The sequence below is a fragment of the Triticum aestivum genome, chromosome 7D (genome assembly GCF_018294505.1).
Source record: "Triticum aestivum cultivar Chinese Spring chromosome 7D, IWGSC CS RefSeq v2.1, whole genome shotgun sequence".
In the NCBI taxonomy this organism is placed as follows: Eukaryota; Viridiplantae; Streptophyta; class Magnoliopsida; order Poales; family Poaceae; genus Triticum; species Triticum aestivum.
The window spans coordinates 603628121-603648558 of record NC_057814.1 but is presented as its reverse complement, the minus strand read 5'-3'; the positions used below and the strand labels follow the sequence as shown (position 1 = coordinate 603648558).

The following is a 20438-nucleotide window of genomic DNA, read 5'->3' as shown; positions in this document are numbered from 1 at the left end:
ACCGACGATCGAATCTCGGGCAAGTAACGTACCGATTGACAAAGGGAATTGTATACGGGATTGATTGAATCCTCGACATCGTGGTTCATCCGATGAGATCATCGTGGAACATGTGGGAGCCAACATGGGTATCCAGATCCCGCTGTTGGTTATTGACCGGAGAGGCGTCTCGGTCATGTCTGCATGTCTCCCGAACCCGTAGGGTCTACACACTTGAGGTTCGGTGACGCTAGGGTTGTAGAGATATTAGTATGCGGAAACCCGAAAGTTGTTCGGAGTCCCGGATGAGATCCCGGACGTCACGAGGAGTTCCGGAATGGTCCGGAGGTGAAGAATTATATATAGGAAGTCAAGTTTCGGCCACCGGAAAAGTTTCGGGGGTTATCGGTATTGTACCGGGACCACCGGAAGGGTCCCGGGGGTCCACTGGGTGGGGCCACCTATCCCGGAGGGCCCCATGGGCTGAAGTGGGAGGGGAACCAGCCCTTAGTGGGCTGGGGCGCCCCCATGGGCCTCCCCCTGCGGCTAGGGTTGGAAACCCTAGGGGTGGGGGGCGCCCCACTTGCCTTGGGGGGCAAGTTTCCCCCCAGGCCGCCCCCCCTTGTAGATGGGATCCAGGGCCGGCGCCCCCCCTCCCAGGGGCCTATATATAGTGGGGGAAGGGAGGGCAGCAGTACTACAGCCCCTGGCGCCTCCCTCTCCCCCTGCAACACCTCTCCCTCTCGCAGAAGCTTGGCGAAGCCCTGCCGAGATACCCGCTACTTCCACCACCACGCCGTCGTGCTGCTGGATCTCCATCAACCTCTCCTTCCCCCTTGCTGGATCAAGAAGGAGGAGACGTCGCTGCTCCGTACGTGTGTTGAACGCGGAGGTGCCGTCCGTTCGGCACTCGGTCATCGGTGATTTGGATCACGACGAGTACGACTCCATCAACCTCGTTCACTTGAACGCTTCCGCTCGCGATCTACAAGGGTATGTAGATGCACTCCTTTTCCCTCGTTGCTAGTATACTCCATAGATGGATCTTGGTGATGCGTAGAATTTTTTTAAAATTCTGCTACGATCCCCAACAGTGGTATCAGAACCAGGTTTATGCGTAGTTACTATGCACGAGTAGAACACAAAGCAGTTGTGGGCGTAGATGTTACCAATTCTTCTTGCCGCTACTAGTCTTATCTTGTTTCGGCGGTATTGTGGGATGAAGCGGCCCGGACCGACCTTACACGTACGCTTACGTGAGACAGGTTCCACCGACTGACATGCACTAGTTGCATAAGATGGCTAGCGGGTATCTGTCTCTCCCACTTTAGTCGGAACGGATTCGATGAAAAGGGTCCTTATGAAGGGTAAATAGAAATTGGCATATCACGTTGTGGTTTTACGTAGGTAAGAAACGTTCTTGCTAGAAACCTATAGAAGCCACGTAAAAACTTGCAACAACAATTAGAGGACGTCTAACTTGTTTTTGCAGCATGTGCCTTGTGATGTGATATGGCCAGAAGATGTGATGAATGATATATGTGATGTATGAGATTGATCATATTCTTGTAATAGGAATCACGACTTGCATGTCGATGAGTATGACAACCGGCAGGAGCCATAGGAGTTGTCTTTATTTTTTGTATGACCTGCGTGTCATTGAATAACGCCATGTAAATTACTTTACTTTATTGCTAAACGCGTTAGCCATAGAAGTAGAAGTAATCGTTGGCGTGACAACTTCATGAAGACACAATGATGGAGATCATGGTGTCATGCCGGTGACGAAGATGATCATGGCGCCCCGAAGATGGAGATCAAAGGAGCAAAATGATATTGGCCATATCATGTCACTATTTGATTGCATGTGATGTTTATCATGTTTTGCATCTTATTTGCTTAGAACGACGGTAGTAAGTAAGATGATCCCTTATAATAATTTCAAGAAAGTGTTTCCCCTAACTGTGCACCGTTGCGAAGGTTCGTTGTTTCGAAGCACCACGTGATGATCGGGTGTGATAGATTCTAACGTTCGCATACAATGGGTGTTGACGAGCCTAGCATGTACAGACATGGCCTCGGAACACATGCAATACACTTAGGTTGACTTGACGAGCCTAGCATGTACAGACATGGCCTCGGAATACGGAGGACCGAAAGGTCGAGCATGAGTCGTATAGAAGATACGATAACCATGGAGATGTTCACCGATCTTGACTAGTCCGTCTCACGTGATGATCGGACACGGCCTAGTTAACTCGGATCATGTTTCACTTAGATGACTAGATGGATGTCTATCTGAGTGGGAGTTCATTGAATAATTTGATTAGATGAACTTAATTATCATGAACTTAGTCTAAAATCTTTACAATATGTCTTGTAGATCAAATGGCCCACGTTGTCCTCAACTTCAACGCGTTCCTAGAGAAAACCAAGCTGAAAGATGATGGCAGCAACTATACGGACTGGGTCCGGAACCTGAGGATCATCCTCATAGCTGCCAAGAAAGATTATGTCCTAGAAGCACCGCTAGGTGATGCACCAATCCCAGAGAACCAAGATGTTATGAACGCTTGGCAATCACGTGCTGATGATTACTCCCTCGTTCAGTGCGGCATGCTTTACAGCTTAGAACCGGGCCTCCAAAAGCGTTTTGAGAAACATGGAGCATATGAGATGTTCAAAGAGCTGAAATGGTTTTCCAAGCTCATGCCCGGGTCGAGAGATATGAAGTCTCCGACAAGTTCTTCAGCTGTAAAATGGAGGAAAATAGTTCTGTTAGTGAGCACATACTCAGAATGTCTGGGTTACACAACCGCTTGTCTCAGCTGGGAGTTAATCTTCCGGATGAGGCGGTCATTGACAGAATCCTTCAGTCGCTTCCACCAAGCTACAAGAGCTTTGTGATGAACTTCAATATGCAGGGGATGGAAAAGACCATTCCTGAGGTATATTCGATGCTGAAATCAGCGGAGGTGGAGATCAGAAAGGAACACCAAGTGTTGATGGTAAATAAAACCACTAAGTTCAAGAAAGGCAAGGGTAAGAAGAACTTCAAGAAGGACGGCAAGGGAGTTGCCGCGCCCGGTAAGCCAGTTGCCGGGAAGAAGTCGAAGAATGGACCCAAGCCTGAGACTGAGTGCTTTTATTGCAAGGGAAGTGGTCACTGGAAGCGGAACTGCCCCAAATACTTAGCGGACAAGAAGGCCGGCAACACCAAAGGTATATATGATATACATGTAATTGATGTGTACCTTACCAGTACTCGTAGTAGCTCCTGGGTATTTAATACTGGTGCGGTTTCTCATATTTGTAACTCAAAACAGGAACTGCGGAATAAACGGAGAATGGCGAAGGACGAGGTGACGATGCGCGTCGGGAATGGTTCCAAGGTCGATGTGATCGCCGTCGGCACGCTGCCTCTACATTTACCTACGGGGTTAGTTTTAAACCTCAATAATTGTTATTTAGTGCCAGTTTTGAGCATGAACATTGTATCAGGATCTCGTTTAATTCGAGATGGCTACTCATTTAAATCCGAGAATAATGGTTGTTCTATTTATATGAGAGATATGTTTTATGGTCATGCTCCGCTGGTCAATGGTTTATTCTTGATGAATCTCGAACGTGATGTTACACATATTCATAGTGTGAATACCAAAAGATGTAAAGTTGATAACGATAGTCCCACATACTTGTGGCACTGCCGCCTTGGTCACATTGATGTCAAGCGCATGAAGAAGCTCCATGCAGATGGACTTTTGGAGTCTCTTGATTACGAATCATTTGACACGTGCGAACCATGCCTCATGGGTAAGATGACCAAGACTCCGTTCTCCGGAACAATGGAGCGAGCAACCAACTTATTGGAAATCATACATACCGATGTGTGCGGTCCAATGAGTGTTGAGGCTCGCGGAGGATATCGTTATGTTCTCACTCTCACTGATGACTTAAGTAGATATGGGTATGTCTACCTAATGAAACACAAGTCTGAAACCTTTGAAAAGTTCAAGGAATTTCAGAGTGAGGTTGAGAATCAACGTGACAGAAAAATAAAATTCTTACGATCAGATCATGGTGGAGAATATTTAAGTCACGAATTTGGTACGCACTTAAAGAAATGTGGAATCATTTCACAACTCACGCCGCCTGGAACACCTCAGCGAAACGGTGTGTCCGAACGTCGTAATCGCACTCTATTGGATATGGTGCGATCTATGATGTCTCTTACCGATCTACCGCTCTCATTTTGGGGCTATGCTTTAGAGACTGCCGCATTCACTTTAAATAGGGCTCCGTCGAAATCCGTTGAGACGACACCGTATGAATTATGGTTTGGGAGGAAACCTAAGCTGTCGTTTCTAAAAGTTTGGGGATGCGATGCTTATGTCAAGAAACTTCAACCTGAAAAGCTCGAACCCAAGTCGGAAAAATGCGTCTTCATAGGATACCCTAAGGAAACCATTGGGTATACCTTCTACCTCAGATCCGAAGGCAAGATCTTTGTTGCCAAGAATGGGTCCTTTCTGGAGAAAGAGTTTCTCTCAAAAGAATTAAGTGGGAGGAAAGTGGAACTTGATGAGGTGATAGTCACCCCTTCCGAACCGGAAAGTAGCGCAGCGCGGGAAGATGTTCCTGTGGTGCCTACACCGACTGGGGAGGAAGTTAATGATGATGATCATGAAGCTTCGGATCAAGTTACTGCTGAACTTCGTAGGTCCACAAGGACACGTTCCGCACCAGAGTGGTACGGCAACCCTGTCCTGGAAATCATGTTGTTAGACAACGGTGAACCTTCGAACTATGAAGAAGTGATGGCGGGCCCGGATTCCGACAAATGGCTAGAAGCCATGAAATCCGAGATAGGATCCATGTATGAAAACAAAGTATGGACTTTGACTGACTTGCCCGATGATCGGCGAGCCATAGAAAATAAATGGATCTTTAAGAAGAAGACAGAGGCGGATGGTAATGTGACCATCTATAAGGCTCGACTTGTCGCTAAGGGTTATCGACAAGTTCAAGGGGTTGACTACGATGAGACTTTCTCACCCGTAGCGAAGCTGAAGTCCGTCCGAATCATGTTAGCAATTGCCGCATTCTATGATTATGAGATATGGCAAATGGATGTCAAAACGGCATTCCTTAATGGCTTTCTTAAGGAAGAATTGTATATGATGCAGCCGGAAGGTTTTGTCGATCCTAAGAATGCTAACAAGGTATGCAAGCTCCAGCGCTCTATCTATGGGCTGGTGCAAGCATCTCGGAGTTGGAACATTCGTTTTGATGAGATGATCAAAGCGTTTGGGTTTACACAGACTTATGGAGAATCCTGTGTTTACAAGAAAGTGAGTGGGAGCTCTGTAGCATTTCTCTTATTATATGTGGATGACATACTATTGATGGGAAATGATATAGAATTCTTGGAAAGTATAAAGGCCTATTTGAATAAGTGTTTTTCAATGAAGGACCTTGGAGAAGCTGCTTATATATTAGGCATCAAGATCTATAGAGATAGATCAAGACACCTCATTGGTCTTTCACAGAGTACGTACCTTGACAAGATATTGAAGAAGTTCAATATGGATCAGTCCAAGAAGGGGTTCTTGCCTGTATTGCAAGGTGTGCAATTGAGCACGGCTCAATGCCCGACCACGGCAGAAGATAGAGAAAAGATGAGTGTCATCCCCTATGCCTCGGCCATAGGGTCTATTATGTATGCCATGCTGTGTACCAGACCTGATGTAAACCTTGCCGTAAGTTTGGTAGGAAGGTACCAAAGTAATCCCGGCATGGAACACTGGACAGCGGTTAAGAATATCCTGAAGTACCTGAAGAGGACTAAGGATATGTTTCTCGTTTATGGAGGTGACGAAGAGCTCGTCGTAAAGGGTTACGTCGACGCTAGCTTCGACACAGATCTGGATGACTCGAAGTCACAAACCGGATACGTGTATATTTTGAATGGAGGGGCAGTAAGCTGGTGCAGTTGCAAGCAAAGCGTCGTGGCGGGATCTACATGTGAAGCGGAGTACATGGCAGCCTCAGAGGCAGCGCAAGAAGCAATCTGGATGAAGGAGTTCATTACCGACCTAGGGGTGATTCCCAATGCGTCGGGCCCGATGACTCTCTTCTGTGACAACACTGGAGCTATTGCCCTTGCGAAGGAGCCCAGATTTCACAGGAAGACCAGGCATATCAAGCGTCGCTTCAACTCCATTCGTGAAAGTGTTCAAAATGGAGACATGGATATTTGTAAAGTACATAAGGACCTGAATGTAGCAGATCCATTGACTAAACCTCTCCCTAGAGCAAAACATGATCAACCCCAGAACGCTATGGGTGTTCGATTCATCACAATGTAACTAGATTATTGACTCTAGTGCAAGTGGGAGACTGTTGGAAATAAGCCCTAGAGGCAATAATAAATGGTTATTATTATATTTCTTTGTTCATGATAATTGTCTATTGTTCATGCTATAATTGTGTTATCCGGAAATCGTAATACATGTGTGAATACATAGACCACAACGTGTCCCTAGTGAGCCTCTAGTTGACTAGCTCGTTGATCAACAGATAGTCATGGTTTCCTGACTATGGACATTGGATATCATTGATAACGGGATCACATCATTAGGAGAATGATGTGATGGACATGACCCAATCCTAAGCATAGCACAAAAGATCGTGTAGTTCGTTTGCTAGAGCTTTTCCAATGTCAAGTATCATTTCCTTAGACCATGAGATCGTGCAACTCCCAGATACCGTAGGAGTCCTTTGGGTGTACCAAACGTCACAACGTAACTGGGTGACTATAAAGGTGCACTACGGGTATCTCCGAAAGTGTCTGTTGGGTTGGCACGGATCAAAACTGGGATTTGTCACTCCGTATGACGGAGAGGTATATCTGGGCCCACTCGGTAATGCATCATCATAATGAGCTCAATGTGATTGAGGAGTTAGCCACGGGATCATGCATTACGGTACGAGTAAAGTGACTTGCCGGTAAAGAGATTGAACAAGGTATTGGGATACCGACGATCGAATCTCGGGCAAGTAACGTACCGATTGACAAAGGGAATTGTATACGGGATTGATTGAATCCTCGACATCGTGGTTCATCCGATGAGATCATCGTGGAACATGTGGGAGCCAACACGGGTATCCAGATCCCGCTGTTGGTTATTGACCGGAGAGGCATCTCGGTCATGTCTGCATGTCTCCCGAACCCGTAGGGTCTAGACACTTAAGGTTCGGTGATGCTAAGGTTGTAGAGATATTAGTATGCGGAAACCCGAAAGTTGTTCGGAGTCCCGAATGAGATCCTGGACGTCACGAGGAGTTCCAGAATGGTCCGGAGGTGAAGAATTATATATAGGAAGTCAAGTTTCGGCCATCGGGAAAGTTTCGGGGGTTATCGGTATTGTACCGGGACCACCGGAAGGGTCCCGGGGGTCCACCGGGTGGGGCCACCTGTCCCGGAGGGCCCCATGGGCTGAAGTGGGAGGGGAACCAGCCCTTAGTGGGCTGGGGCGCCCCCCCCCATGGGCCTCCCCTGCGCCTAGGGTTGGAAACCCTAGGGGTGGGGGGCGCCCCACTTGCCTTGGGGGGCAAGTTTCCCCCCTGGCCGCCGCCCCCCTTGTAGATGGGATCCAGGGCCGGCGCCCCCCCCCCTCCCAGGGGCCTATATATAGTGGGGGGAAGGGAGGGCAGCAGTACTACAGCCCTTGGCGCCTCCCTCTCCCTCTCGCAGAAGCTTGGCGAAGCCCTGCCGAGATACCCGCTACTTCCACCACCACGCCGTCGTGCTGCTGAATCTCCATCAACCTCTCCTTCCCCCTTGCTGGATCAAGAAGGAGGAAACGTCGCTGCTCCGTACGTGTGTTGAACGCGGAGGTGCCGTCCGTTCGGCACTCGATCATCGTTGATTTGGATCACGGCGAGTACGACTCCATCAACCTCGTTCACTTGAACGCTTCCGCTCGCGATCTACAAGGGTATGTAGATGCACTCCTTTTCCCTTGTTGCTAGTATACTCCATAGATGGATCTTGGTGATGCGTAGAAATTTTTTAAAATTCTGCTACGATCCCCAACAAGGACGACATCCACGTGACATGAAGAGAGAAAGAAGAGAGGTAAGGACATATTGGTAATTTGATAGCATTCTGAAATACAGGGGTAAATTAGGGTGAAAGGAGTCATCTGGGTTAATCTCTACTGTAATAACTCAGTCCCACGAGATGAACTGCTCCTAATTTCTAATTCACGTGGCAATTTCTAGGGAGACTTCAATTAGTAGAGTTATAGATAGATAGATATGGATAGATATAGATTTATAGATAGATATATAGATAGACTGTGAGCAATACTGTTTATATGACGGCTGAGTTTATTTAACTCAAACTTTGAATAACAAGGTGACAAGGTCGTAGCTTCTTTCTTTTTTAATTTAAGTGCATGCCTCCAATTTCATTCACATGAAAACGATAATACAGTGTATCATTCCAAGGGCGTGGTACTCTCGTCTCTGTCACAAGATGCAAACACTTAGATTTGTTCCTTCTAAGTCAGACACATCATTATTTATTTATAACAGATCCAATACATGCATAGTTGTTCTCATCCATGTTGATGATATCATTGTGACTAGCTCATCTGATGAGGCAATCAGAGGACTCTTAAAAGACTTGAGTGCAGATTTTGCATTAAAGGATCTTGGAGACTTGCACTATTTCCTTGGGATTGAGGTAAAGAATCATCAGGATGGACTTCACCTCTCTCAAGCAAAGTATGCAGCTGATCTGGTTAAAAAGGAAGGACTGCAAGGTTGTAAACCCTCACTCACTCCATTATCCATCTCAGAAAATTTTTCTCTTGCAGAAGGTAAACCCTTGAGTCAGGAAATAGCACAAAATATAGAAGTCTAGTAGGAGCTCTTCTGTATCTAACTCTTACCAGGCCTGATCTTTCCTTTGCTATTAACAAAGTCTGCCAGTTTTTGCATGCACCTACCAATGTTCACTTGACAGCTGCCAAGCGCATAGTCAGATATGTTAAACATACTCTTAGTATAGGTCTTAATTTCAGCAAGTCATCCTGTACTCTTGTCAGTGCCTTTTCTGACTCCGATTGGGCAGGCTGCCTGGATGACAGGCACTCAACAGTTGGCTTTGCAGTATTTTTTTGACCTAACTTAATATCATGGTGTGCACGCAAACAGGCTACCGTATCCAGGTCAAGCACTGAGGCAGAGTACAAAGCATTGGCAAATGCTACAGCTGAAATCATATGGGTTCAGTCTATGTTGAAAGAGCTTGGTGTGAAGAGCAAACAAGCTCCGTGCTTGTGGTGTGACAACCTTGGTGCTACTTAGCTTTCTGCTAATCCTGTATTCCATGCTAGGACAAAGCATATAGAGATAGACTTTCATTTTGTCAGAGAGAGAGTTGCTCAAAGGCAACTTGACATTTAGTTTGTGCATTCAAAGGATCAGATTGCAGATGGATTCACAAAGCCTTTGCCCACACGGAGTTTTGAAGTCTTCAAGCATAATCTCAATTTAATGAAGTTGTGATTAAGGGAGTGTGTTAAATGTGTTATTATGCACCGCACCTGGAGGTAGTTAGGGTAGATAGAGATAGGTTATTTCTTTCTCTCCAAGTTCTATCTTATCCTTGAATATCTCCCTCTCTCGTGTGTAATCTAAACCGCATTGTATGCGCTATGTGGGTGGTGCGCTCCACTATATTAACACGAACCCGTCGGCCTCAACAGGCCAAGACATTTCCAGCTATCGCACATGCAGTTTTCTCCACGCATGTCGGGCTAAACATCTAGCACTGCTAATTCGCAAATAGATATATTTTTTCTTCTCGTTTCCAGTAACAAGCTGTTAACCTTACCACTCACAGTATCATACGGATCACCACATCGTGCAGTTTTGATTCAAGTGATTCGTCGATCAATTATAAGGCAACGAGGGGCAAATCTCTAGCATGCCGATGCCAATGAAGAATAAAACACAATCGTGGTCTATTTTGGTCTTCCGTTTCTGAAAATGCCCACAAGCACTAAACTTGGTAAAGTGGCAGAATATGATCTGAAATGCAGCATTCATTGCTTGCTCTTTTAGCCTCTTGTTTTCATTTTTTTTCTTGCAGAATATAAGTTATCTTATTTGTGCGAGCATTAAGGTGTGTACGTAGGTGTAAATGTTGAATGCTTTTTTGGAATCGATGAGCCCAAAGTTTATGGGGTCTGCAATTGAAAATTAATGGAAAGCTTCACAAATAAAATGCCTTTAGCAAATGCATTCACGAAATGCTTAGAAGCTGTTAGGCTCAATGATTGCCTCTAAGATCAGCACAAAATTTGTCGGCTGCTTGAGTTTTTCAGCTTGGCCTCTATGATGAATTTCATGTGATATACATATACATTTTCTCAAAAAGGAGGATAAACCCCTGCCTGCATCGAAGGATGCACACAACCATCTTTGTTATATTACTCAACAAAGCCTTTCGCAAACACAGCCGCCATACCTAGAAAGTTGATGGTTTCTCACAAAAAAAAATCTACAAAGTTAATGATGTGCACTGACATAGACCTAGCACACACCATGTAATCCGCTGGCTTGACCAAGCCACCCGCTTGCGAGCAGGGAGCACCAACCGGTGTAGCGGAAACTCAGCACGCACTGCATGCGTGCACTTTAGAATCTGCCATCTTCTGTCGTGCAATTTCAAAGAGTGATCAATGCATTGACCTTGCTAGGACCTTGTGTCGTTGACTCCCCCAACCAGACAACGCCATCCTCCTGCGCACGCCCATCAAATGCGTCCAACACCGAGACCCCTGCTGCACCACACCATCGAGACCCGTTGCCTCGAAGCTGAAGATGCAAAACCACTTCATCTCTTGCCCCCTCTAGCTAGCACTTGCCCCAAAATGATGCCCCCAGGAGGGAGAATGACACCAAAGGTGTCGTCATCGTCTGATCCAAGAGACACAGATCTTGGGTTTCCCCCGGGACAACCCGAGCATGGTGACGCAACCTGCAACTACGATGCCTCGACAGGTAACCAACGTCGGAGACGCCGCCATCATCTGCCACGACCGTAGTCGACACGATTTTTACTGCCAGTTGTGTGACCCCGATCTTGCCGTTGACTGGGTCCGCGCGGAGGCTCACCATAAAGATGTATGACATCACTGTTGGTCCCTTCGGCCGGAGGTAACTCCACAAACGACGCGCGCCCTCAAGAGGGAATACGACACAAAAGCACCGTCATCGCTCGATACTAAAGAGATCTAGGTTTCCCCCAGAGTTTCCCGCGTCTTCATGGACACCAGCACCTCGCCCCACACCACAAGCGGGCCACCAAAGACAAATCCAGCCGATCTAGACGTGGACCAACTTGTACGCATCCACCCTGTGCAACAGAACATGCCTACCACGGCCCTCCTGCCGCCACCGAACACCACCACACCGGTGCCGCCGGGAGCGAACCGCCGTGCAATGGAGGCCCAGATCGGGGGGGGGGGCAATGGCCGGGATGCTCCGCACCACCCCTACGCAACGAAAGGGAGAAGATGTACCGCCATCGTCGTCCGCCGCCCGAGCTTAGCCTGGTGACCTCCTCCAACGGTGGCTAGGGTGATGGGGGGGATGTGCGGCCTGGCGGATAGGGCTGGGTTCTGCCCGAGTTGCCCGAGACGGTAGGCGACGTGGGGGCCTAAACGTCGTATGAAATGCACATACATATACATATACACAAAGATGCTTCAAAGATTCTCTCGGCTGAAAAGGAAAATAAATCGTATACTTCTATTCATATTTTTTGTATCGTGTCATTCTCTATGATTCGCGTGCCATTAATATAGAGACGGGGACATGTATATTGACAACACAGAACCCACTACTGGTGAAGACAAGGTTGGAAGGTTATAGTCTTGGGCACATTGCTGGGTTACGGGTAGTTTGCGTTCGAGAAATTGGATCTTTTGCCCCACTTTACTTCTCCATTTGATAACAACCCCCCCCCCCCCCCCCCCCGAGAGGCTACAAGGTAAGGCCGGGGGCTACTGTCATTGAAACAACCCTAGGGCAAATCATCCAATTCCCCGTTTGCGTTCAAGCATAAGTAAAAGATTGTGCACGGTGTCAGCGATGGTCAAGAGATGCCCCCATGACTAGCGACACCATGGTTGGGCAAGATAGGGCGAGGAGGCCCCGTTAATAAGGAGCAACTGTGCATCAATCGTCTAGAATAAAATTAGGTGTTAGTTGGTGTCCCCACTTCTATCGCAACCATTGGATTGAAATTAAAGGGCTGACACTTCGTCTTTTTACCTTCAATCTGCATGGACTTTTATTCCCCCCGCCCCCCAAATTTAAATGTGTCGACGATTTGCGACAACACAAACCACCCTTGCTCGCTTCCGATGAGTTCATCCAAACCTCATTGAAAACTACCCGCCTTGGTACCGCTCGCCCCGCATTCCCCGTCTCGAGCTCGTGCTTCGTCTAATCAACTGGGGGTGAGCGAAAAGCCTCCTCCCCTCTTGCACTTGGCAGGACTTGGACTTGCCTCCAAGCCGTGTCATCGCCGGCTTTGTTCGGCCTCGGAACTCCATCACTATTCCTCTTACCTTCGAGGAGGCCGCACTTGGGGAAGGTGATTGAAGTCTGAGAAAATTATATATGGGTGGGGGAGACGACATGCTCGGAATGGGAGAGAGAGGGGTGTTTCAAGTTGGTTGCTGGAGAGGAAAAAGGCTGATTTTATACGCCCAAAAAATTAGGACAACGCTAACGTCCACACGTGTGGTGGAAGCCAAACCCGCCCACATGCACTATAACATACAGACTGCGCCACATCACCGCATGCATGCATGTGGGAATCTTTTTGGATTTTCAGTTTTTAAAATATTTTATCTCTTAAATGAAAAATCCGATTGAAGATCTGTTTTCACCATTAAATCCCACGTGACGTGATCTTCGAAACTAGATCCCATGTCAATATATTTTGACGATTTTTTTTCGGGTTAAAAGTTGCCATGTCTATTGCACATGAACTGCCATGATGTTTACACTAAAGTTGCCATGATATGTTTAAGCTATTTTCTTCTACATTTAAAGTAAATTTTGACATATTATGAAACGTGAATTAAGAAACTAGACTTGCCATGCACCATAAACTAAATTGCCATGATACATGCACTTAAAATTGTCATGGTTTATACAAAAAAATATTTTTATGGTCAAAGTACTGGAATTGCCATCATCAGAAAACTAAAATTGCCATGTTCTACAAATTAAAATTGCCACATGGCAACTTTAGTTTAAGCACTATGGCAACTACAGTGTAAAATTGCCATGTTCTACAAACTAAAATTGCCATGTTCTACAAATTAAAATTGCCATGTACTTGCTTGTCTTTTTAATTTGAACTGGTCCGAAGGAGTTAATAGTGGAGGCGGGTTTTCAGCTTGCACTAAAGCTCGGCTTCTCTTTTCAGTTGACTGGACTCGACGGAGGACGATGCCAGACAAGAAAGGCGCAACCATGCTTGAGGACCTGCCAGGGGAGATTATGGACATGATACTCATCCAATTGCCCTCCAAAGACGTCGGCTGTTGTCGAGTTGTCAACACGTCATGGCGCAGTGCCACATCCACCCCCAAATTCATGCTCGAACACCACCGCCGACAGCCATTGGTTCCCATTGTTGATGCGCATGGGCGGGCTGTCAGTCATGTCGTCTTTGGTGACATCGGTGGTGGCACCTCCAGTCAAGAGCTCTGGCCGTTGGTCCGGGAAGGCAATCTCAGTTTCACTCTCAAAGGCTCCTGCGATGGCTTCTTGATTATCTACCATCACACGCAACCCAGTTTCTTCATCTGCAACCCGGTCACCTGCAAGTATGTTATCCTACCGCAGCCTCAAGGGCAATTCAACTTCGTAATTGGTTTCTACCGCCACCATCCAACTGGAGAATATAGGGTGCTCTGGTTCTCTCGGTCACATGACTCGTCTAAATCCAGCGTATATGTCCTCAAAGTGGGATCTGACAAGCCAAGGCGCATCATAGTAAAAATTCCAACGGTCTCATCACCTTCTGTGGAAAATAGTTAATGAATGAGGTGCACTTTTCATCCGGCTTTTCACCACCAGTCCACCACCGTGGCAGCCTGCATTGGTGGCTTTCTGGTTCCAGTGACATCACAGGAGGATGTGTAGACATTATTGTGTTTGACACAGAAGCTGAGTCATTCCGGTGGATGCGCAGTCCTGGCCAGCATTGCCCTAATAGCATGCTGTTTGATATAAAAGGGACGCTTGCATTCTGGGCCGGCTCGACTCCTGCTAGTTTCTCCACTATGGATGTGTGGGTGATGCAAGATTACGAGGCCCAAATCTGGGCTTTCAAGTATCGGATCGAACTGTCAACGGTGGAGGCATCACGTCAACTTTATTTAACTTCTTACAAAAAGAAAAAGAGAACACCAATTGATTCAATGGTGCAGTCGTTCAATGATATGGCTGTGTTAAATGAGCGTGAGCTACTGGTCAGGTTCAATGGCAAACATGTGTTGCACTGTGACGTTGATGGCAAATTCTTAGGTTTGGTTAAAATTGGTAAGAATCATTGTATGCGGCTTGCTCATTACCGCCTCCAGGAGAGCATTCTTCCAATTCCGTCCCATGAGATGCATCAAGGTTAAGACGAGGAGGCTCCGTTCTCCACAGGGCGCATCTGAATGTTCAAGGCTCCTGGTTTGCTTTGCCTGATATTTAGAGCATGTCTTTTGTTCTTAGCTCTTCTCACTTGTCATAACTACTAATAGAATATGTCATTTTGGATGGATGCTGTAGCACCTGCGATGTCATCACTTGGTGGTTGTTATTATGTCTTGAACTTTTTCATACTGTTCTGGACTATGGTGTATGAATCTATGGTATTAAAACTCCTTATTACCGTTCCTCCCTACCTCCCGTATATACTTAGTTTTGGCATGGTTTAGACATGGCTATGTGCTCGTTGGCTGTTAGTTTGATCTCTGAGTTTCAGTGTGCGATCTCACTCCAAGCTGGACCTGCTCTTTGTGTGCATATAGCTATGTGTATTACGACGTTTCACTCAGCACAGTTTTTTGCCTGACTGTCACTTCAGTGCTGTTGTGATTGGAGAATTAAACTTAGTGCTCTGGTCATGTGTTGTGGGTACTACTGCTGTATGTTGTTTGTTTCCAGATTTTATGTTTTCTTAGTGGAAGCGAATACTAAGATAAGGTATGCAAACTGAAAGATATATAACTTAATTACAAGTCACTTTGGCAGATTTAAGATAAGAACGGTCACCTTTCTTTCCATGTGGAAAACCTAGTGAACTTCACTGGCTATACTATTATGCCATCTGGATTGCTTTTATCCACTCAAACTGCAGCTCTGCTTCCAAAATTTAAGCAAATTACCTTACAGCAAATGTGATCATTCAACTAAGGAGGTGCGCCTATTTAAAGAAAAATTCAAGACATTCATTTGTTTTGCACACATGAGCATAGGATTGCTTCAATCCGTCTTACAAAACTAAGTAAAATTGTGCGCAATAGGTGCAAACCTCCAATTCCATTTGCATGAAAACTGATCTCAACCGTACTTAACTATTAGCAAACAAACTACGGACCAGCTTGAACTTACTAACTAGGGAAACAGCTCTTTGCATAGAGCTAAATAGAAAGTCTAAAGCAAAAAAAAAAAACAGCTTATAAGTTACTCATTCTAGCAGCTTCTGTCTCCCATCAGGTGGTAAATTCAGACACCTCTTGCTGCACATTTGTTTGGCGGTAGATGCTGCATTTTTCTGTACTTTGGTTTATGAGTTCCAGACCGAGAAAGTTATCAATGAGGAATCTAGAAAAATTTATCCTGAAAATGGATACTATATCTGGTTTTCCATAATGACCTGATGGCTAAAAGTTCCTACTTCTACCATCGAACTTAGCACCCATCTAAATAACTGAGCCGTGTTTGTGCCTTAAATTCAATTAGGAAACACATTTTATTGTACACCAGTCAATCTTTGCCACCGCACGGTACAAAAACAGATGACCTAAAAATTCGTTTTTCTGCATGTAACAGACATTTGTCACTCCCTATTCAGCTCCTTTTGTGCTCTCTCTAGTTAAAATAATATTTTGGAATGATAGCGATGCAAACACACCTTACCTATTGGAGTTACATAGGGACACCACATTTCATAAAAGTATATTTTACTTGATTAGCTTTAAGAATTGCATATAAAGAGTTAACTGTAAGAACACCATAACTAGTTAGCTGCTAGCTTCTTGATGTAGACATCCGAAATGCACCTATATTGGTCATCTATTTATGAAAATACACATCTACACTAAATTTGGTAACAAAAAAAAGGTACTCCAATCCAATATGATCTGAAATGCATTATGTTGGTAGTTGTCTGTCCAATTTACCAGAAAGCGCCAACGTGGCAGCCTCAATTATTACTATTTTATCCCCTCATCTTTGTCTCATTATATTTTTTTTCAAAGGCAACGTGCAAGTATACATGTGTTAGTCGATATATTAAATATTTCTTCCCGAATCAAGGCTGAAAATCTACATGGCAAGAGTGATACATTGAATTCTACATGTGCAGCCTGGTCATCCGCAAGCTGCTCTCATGCCGATTCCTCGATTGTATAATTTCATATGTGGCCTCTACCACCACAGGTTAACTGGGGAATGTCTTAACAGTGGGATATAAGGAATGGACGAGCGTCGAAGTCATACTGTCGTCGACTAAACTGGACCGTCCGGGTTTGTTAGCCGGTAGACTGTGTTGTCCGACGTTCCACAACCAGTAGCTCATTCTAGTGGTTTTAGTTCAAATTTGAACTAAATAAAACTAAAACCATGACACTTATTTTGGGATGGAGGGAGTACTAGATTAAAGGTTTAGTCTTAGATATGAGCTACTGGGATGCACTTATTCAGCTGGAAAGGTTTAATTTTTGACAGGCGACCAAGAGAGGCTTTTATATACAAATGGAAAAAGTGACTGACATCCAATTTCTTAGCTATGAAGTGCAACTTAGATTTGAGCACACATACACACTCTGGCATGCTATCACACGATTGTGGACTCATGCAACACCTATTCAAATCATGAGTTACGGGCATCGGGATTCACAAAGTCAATGTTGCCGCATGGTTATCGATAGTGCATCCCCTACCACGGTACCACCGATATGATAATCCAGTCTAGCGAGACACAACCATCCCACTAACAAATTAACCAACGGACTGTATCCTACATTATAGGGCATGAAGTATTGCTAGTACTCAGGTGTGTTTTGGCCGGCGCATTGCTGCCGCATATTAGAAAATTTTAAGTTGACTGGTGTTGATAAATTCTGATGGGCTTGACATGAAAAATAGAAGCAAAGCAACGTCTTGTTGCTTCAATGCAACATCATCAAAGAAAACAAACGAACAAGCCGTCCAACCATCAACATACACAATATGAAATGCCATGGGAAAGTTCAAGGTGAATTGTCAGTCATCAACACACACAATGTGATATGCCATGAGAAAGCTGAAGATGCATTAGTAGAGGGCAGAGCGACCATTGGGGACCATATAGAAAGTAGTTTGCAGGGACTCATGGACCTACTTTTTACTAGCCTACCCCCCTACCTACCAGCACCATGAATAATCTGGGTCATTTTTCAATGCACCCTTCCCAATATAAGACCCGTCATGAGCACGTAAATCATTCCACCCTCACTTTTGAACGAAAGACCGGGAACTCTTGAGGTGAGTCCAAGCAGTCGCAGACGACTGGAACAGATGTTGATTAGGGATCATGGGAGAGGATACCGAGGTAGTCGCAAACGATTCAGACATGTGACCAAACCCATGTTGACTCCTTCCTAACATAGGATTAGGTCATGCTCCATCAAGATGACTAACCTTTTTAGAAAACATCAATGTGTCACTTTAGTACTCCAAGTAGACAACGCCCTAGGTGGGCCAATTTCCGGCCCGGTGGGCTGACTTTCGGTCTGCCGGTGTACCCCTGGTACATGGCACCATCACCACTGTTAACTTTACTTATGACAATGTTACCAAGGATACCCCTTAGTTGAACTTGTTCTCGTAACAACAACATGAGACATATGGGAATTTTTTTGGATTGGCTTCTCTATCTTCTTCGTTTACCTCAAGAGCGAATTGGCCCTGTGTATCCTTAATTATGTGAGAACCCTTGTAATCAAAGAGAATACTTAGCACCTTCCATCTTCTCTTCCCCCAACGGGTCATTTCCCAAATGCCAACACCACATTCGTTCTCTCAACCCCTTACTACCATCTCCTGTGACCAGTGGCAACATCACACTACGGCTTTGGCCCTCCCTTTCTGCTATATAATGGAGTCACCGCTCCTTTTTAACTATCAGTTGTGTATGCAATATGAGTCATACGGGAGCCAACAACTTCCACCGAAGAGTGCCCATCGACAAGTCAGCCGACAGATCTAGTAGGCCGGTCCACTCTAGAGAGATCATTGCCCTTCATCTTCATGGCCATTTCTGTCGTGAGGTCGCTAGTCATGATGGTTGTCCATTGCATCCGTCAGTGGAAGAGGAAGCTGATTTAATTCCACCTGCTATCACTCGACACGAGCATCTCCTGGTCGACACAGTTATCGCCCACACCGAAGAATGCGACATTAGAGACGGAATCAGTGTCAAGTCACCAATCCTTAAACGAAAGAAACAGATACCTTTCAGGAACGCTCCCACCCCTCACCGTCAGTACACTAACATGCCGTTTACGGGCACCAGAAAAGCTTGATTGCAACCACATTTTCCATCAACGGTGCATCAAGCGGTGGCTCACCATGGACATGTTGTGCCCTATTTGCAACGCCACTCACATCCAGCTTTACAGGGCTAGAGAAATACTTACTGGAAATCAAATTTTAAAATCTGAAGATTTGAGGGGCAAAACACTATTTATTCCATCTGAGCCCTCCAGATGACTCTCTAGGCTTTGTCGAAAAAGATGATTTTCTAGGATAGGGGGGCGGTGCCCCCCTAGCTTGTATCGCTACACCACAGGATATACTTGGTGAGTTGCCGAGCATAGCTCCACCCCAGGATACATTCGGTGAGTTGTTGAGTTCTTGGATGAACACCACTTTGATTATGACTATACTTAATTATGACATACCTTTTCTTCCATTTTTAGGTGAGGCCAGTGCACTGCGGCATCGGTGCTCATCGAGCAAGGACACCGATAGCTCGGTTGCCACATGACATCGCCATCTGCAGCTCTAGCTTCCGAGTACAAGTCTAGGATCACGTTTCCTCGGACTAAAAGTCCAGGGTTGAGTTGTTGTCTTATTTATTTTATTATTTTGAACAGGATCATTATGTTGTTGATTAGCATCAGTAGAGAAGCTTCTTCCTGGGTCAGTTGTAGCGAAAATTGACTATGTGTAATTACATGATGTTTTTGTATACATGCAGCTTCTCGTACATGAATCTCTCTCGGCGAAAACTCTTCACAACAACTCGTGATCAGCTAAATGCACGTGTAGTACCTTCAAAGTTTTTTTCTCTCAATGTTTGCTGATGCACAAAAGCAACTTCCGCAGGTGCTTATACACACGTTCATATATACATGACTTGGGAGTTGATCAACAAAAGTTTATATCATGGGTCAACTGAAGTACTTGAATTTAGTAATGAGCTATTTTGGTAATAAGCTTAAAGCATCATCAACAGACAAACATGCACATATTTTATAGGATTGGTCAAGTGCATGCACATGTCTTGATTACACACGCCCAAGTTGATTACACATGTCCAGGTTACACACATGTCCTGATTACACACTGGTAAAAAGAACTCATATGGCCTGCACACCTAAGACCTTTCCTCCCGGTATCAGCCAACTTCTTTTCGCATGGGAGCTTATGGAGGCATCGAGCTGACACATCCATTGCTAGTCCACTTCAATCCCTGTACGAAATCGTGTACAACATCTAAACATCAACCAAATCGATTCAATATAGGGAAACGGCAAATCCCCAAATTTTGAAAAGCCAAAGCAACACCATTCTACTCGTCGAATCATCAGAGGATGAACCTCGGTCATTCACCAACGGCATGGTCACGCCACGCAGGCGGCACCGGCCGTGGCGGCGGATCTACTGTGCGAGGAAGAGGGCGAGAGCGAGAGCGGTGGCAGAGCAGTATGAACACGCAACACAACATTCACTGCAGAGACACCAAATGAGTGACTAAAGGTGTGAATGGCATAGACCGCGGGGGTATGAACAACATTGTAACAGCCGTTAACTGTGTGGCCAGCTCGACAAACAAATCTGATGTGGCTGCCAGCAGGCGCAGCCGTTAACCTTATCGT

The 20438-nt window shown here is 45.5% G+C and overlaps 1 protein-coding gene across 1 annotated transcript; it reads left to right on the top strand.

The window, feature by feature from the left end:
• The first annotated feature begins 13524 nt into the window (after positions 1 to 13524).
• LOC123164768 (F-box protein DOR-like) lies at positions 13525 to 14708 on the top strand. Its single transcript, XM_044582327.1, has 2 exons — positions 13525 to 14088; positions 14127 to 14708. Exons 1-2 carry the CDS (start codon positions 13525 to 13527, stop codon positions 14706 to 14708), a joined length of 1146 nt encoding a protein of 381 aa, XP_044438262.1.
• Positions 14709 to 20438: the final 5730 nt, after the last annotated feature.

Excerpts from the sequence above, each read along its gene's own strand:
- LOC123164768 (XM_044582327.1), top strand. The coding sequence starts at position 13,525 with ATGCCAGACAAGAAAGGCGCAACCATGCTTGAGGACCTGCCAGGGGAG. Across the intron at positions 14,089-14,126 it reads TCATAGTAAAAATTCCAACG|GTGCACTTTTCATCCGGCTT; the intron begins GTCTCATCACCT and ends TTAATGAATGAG.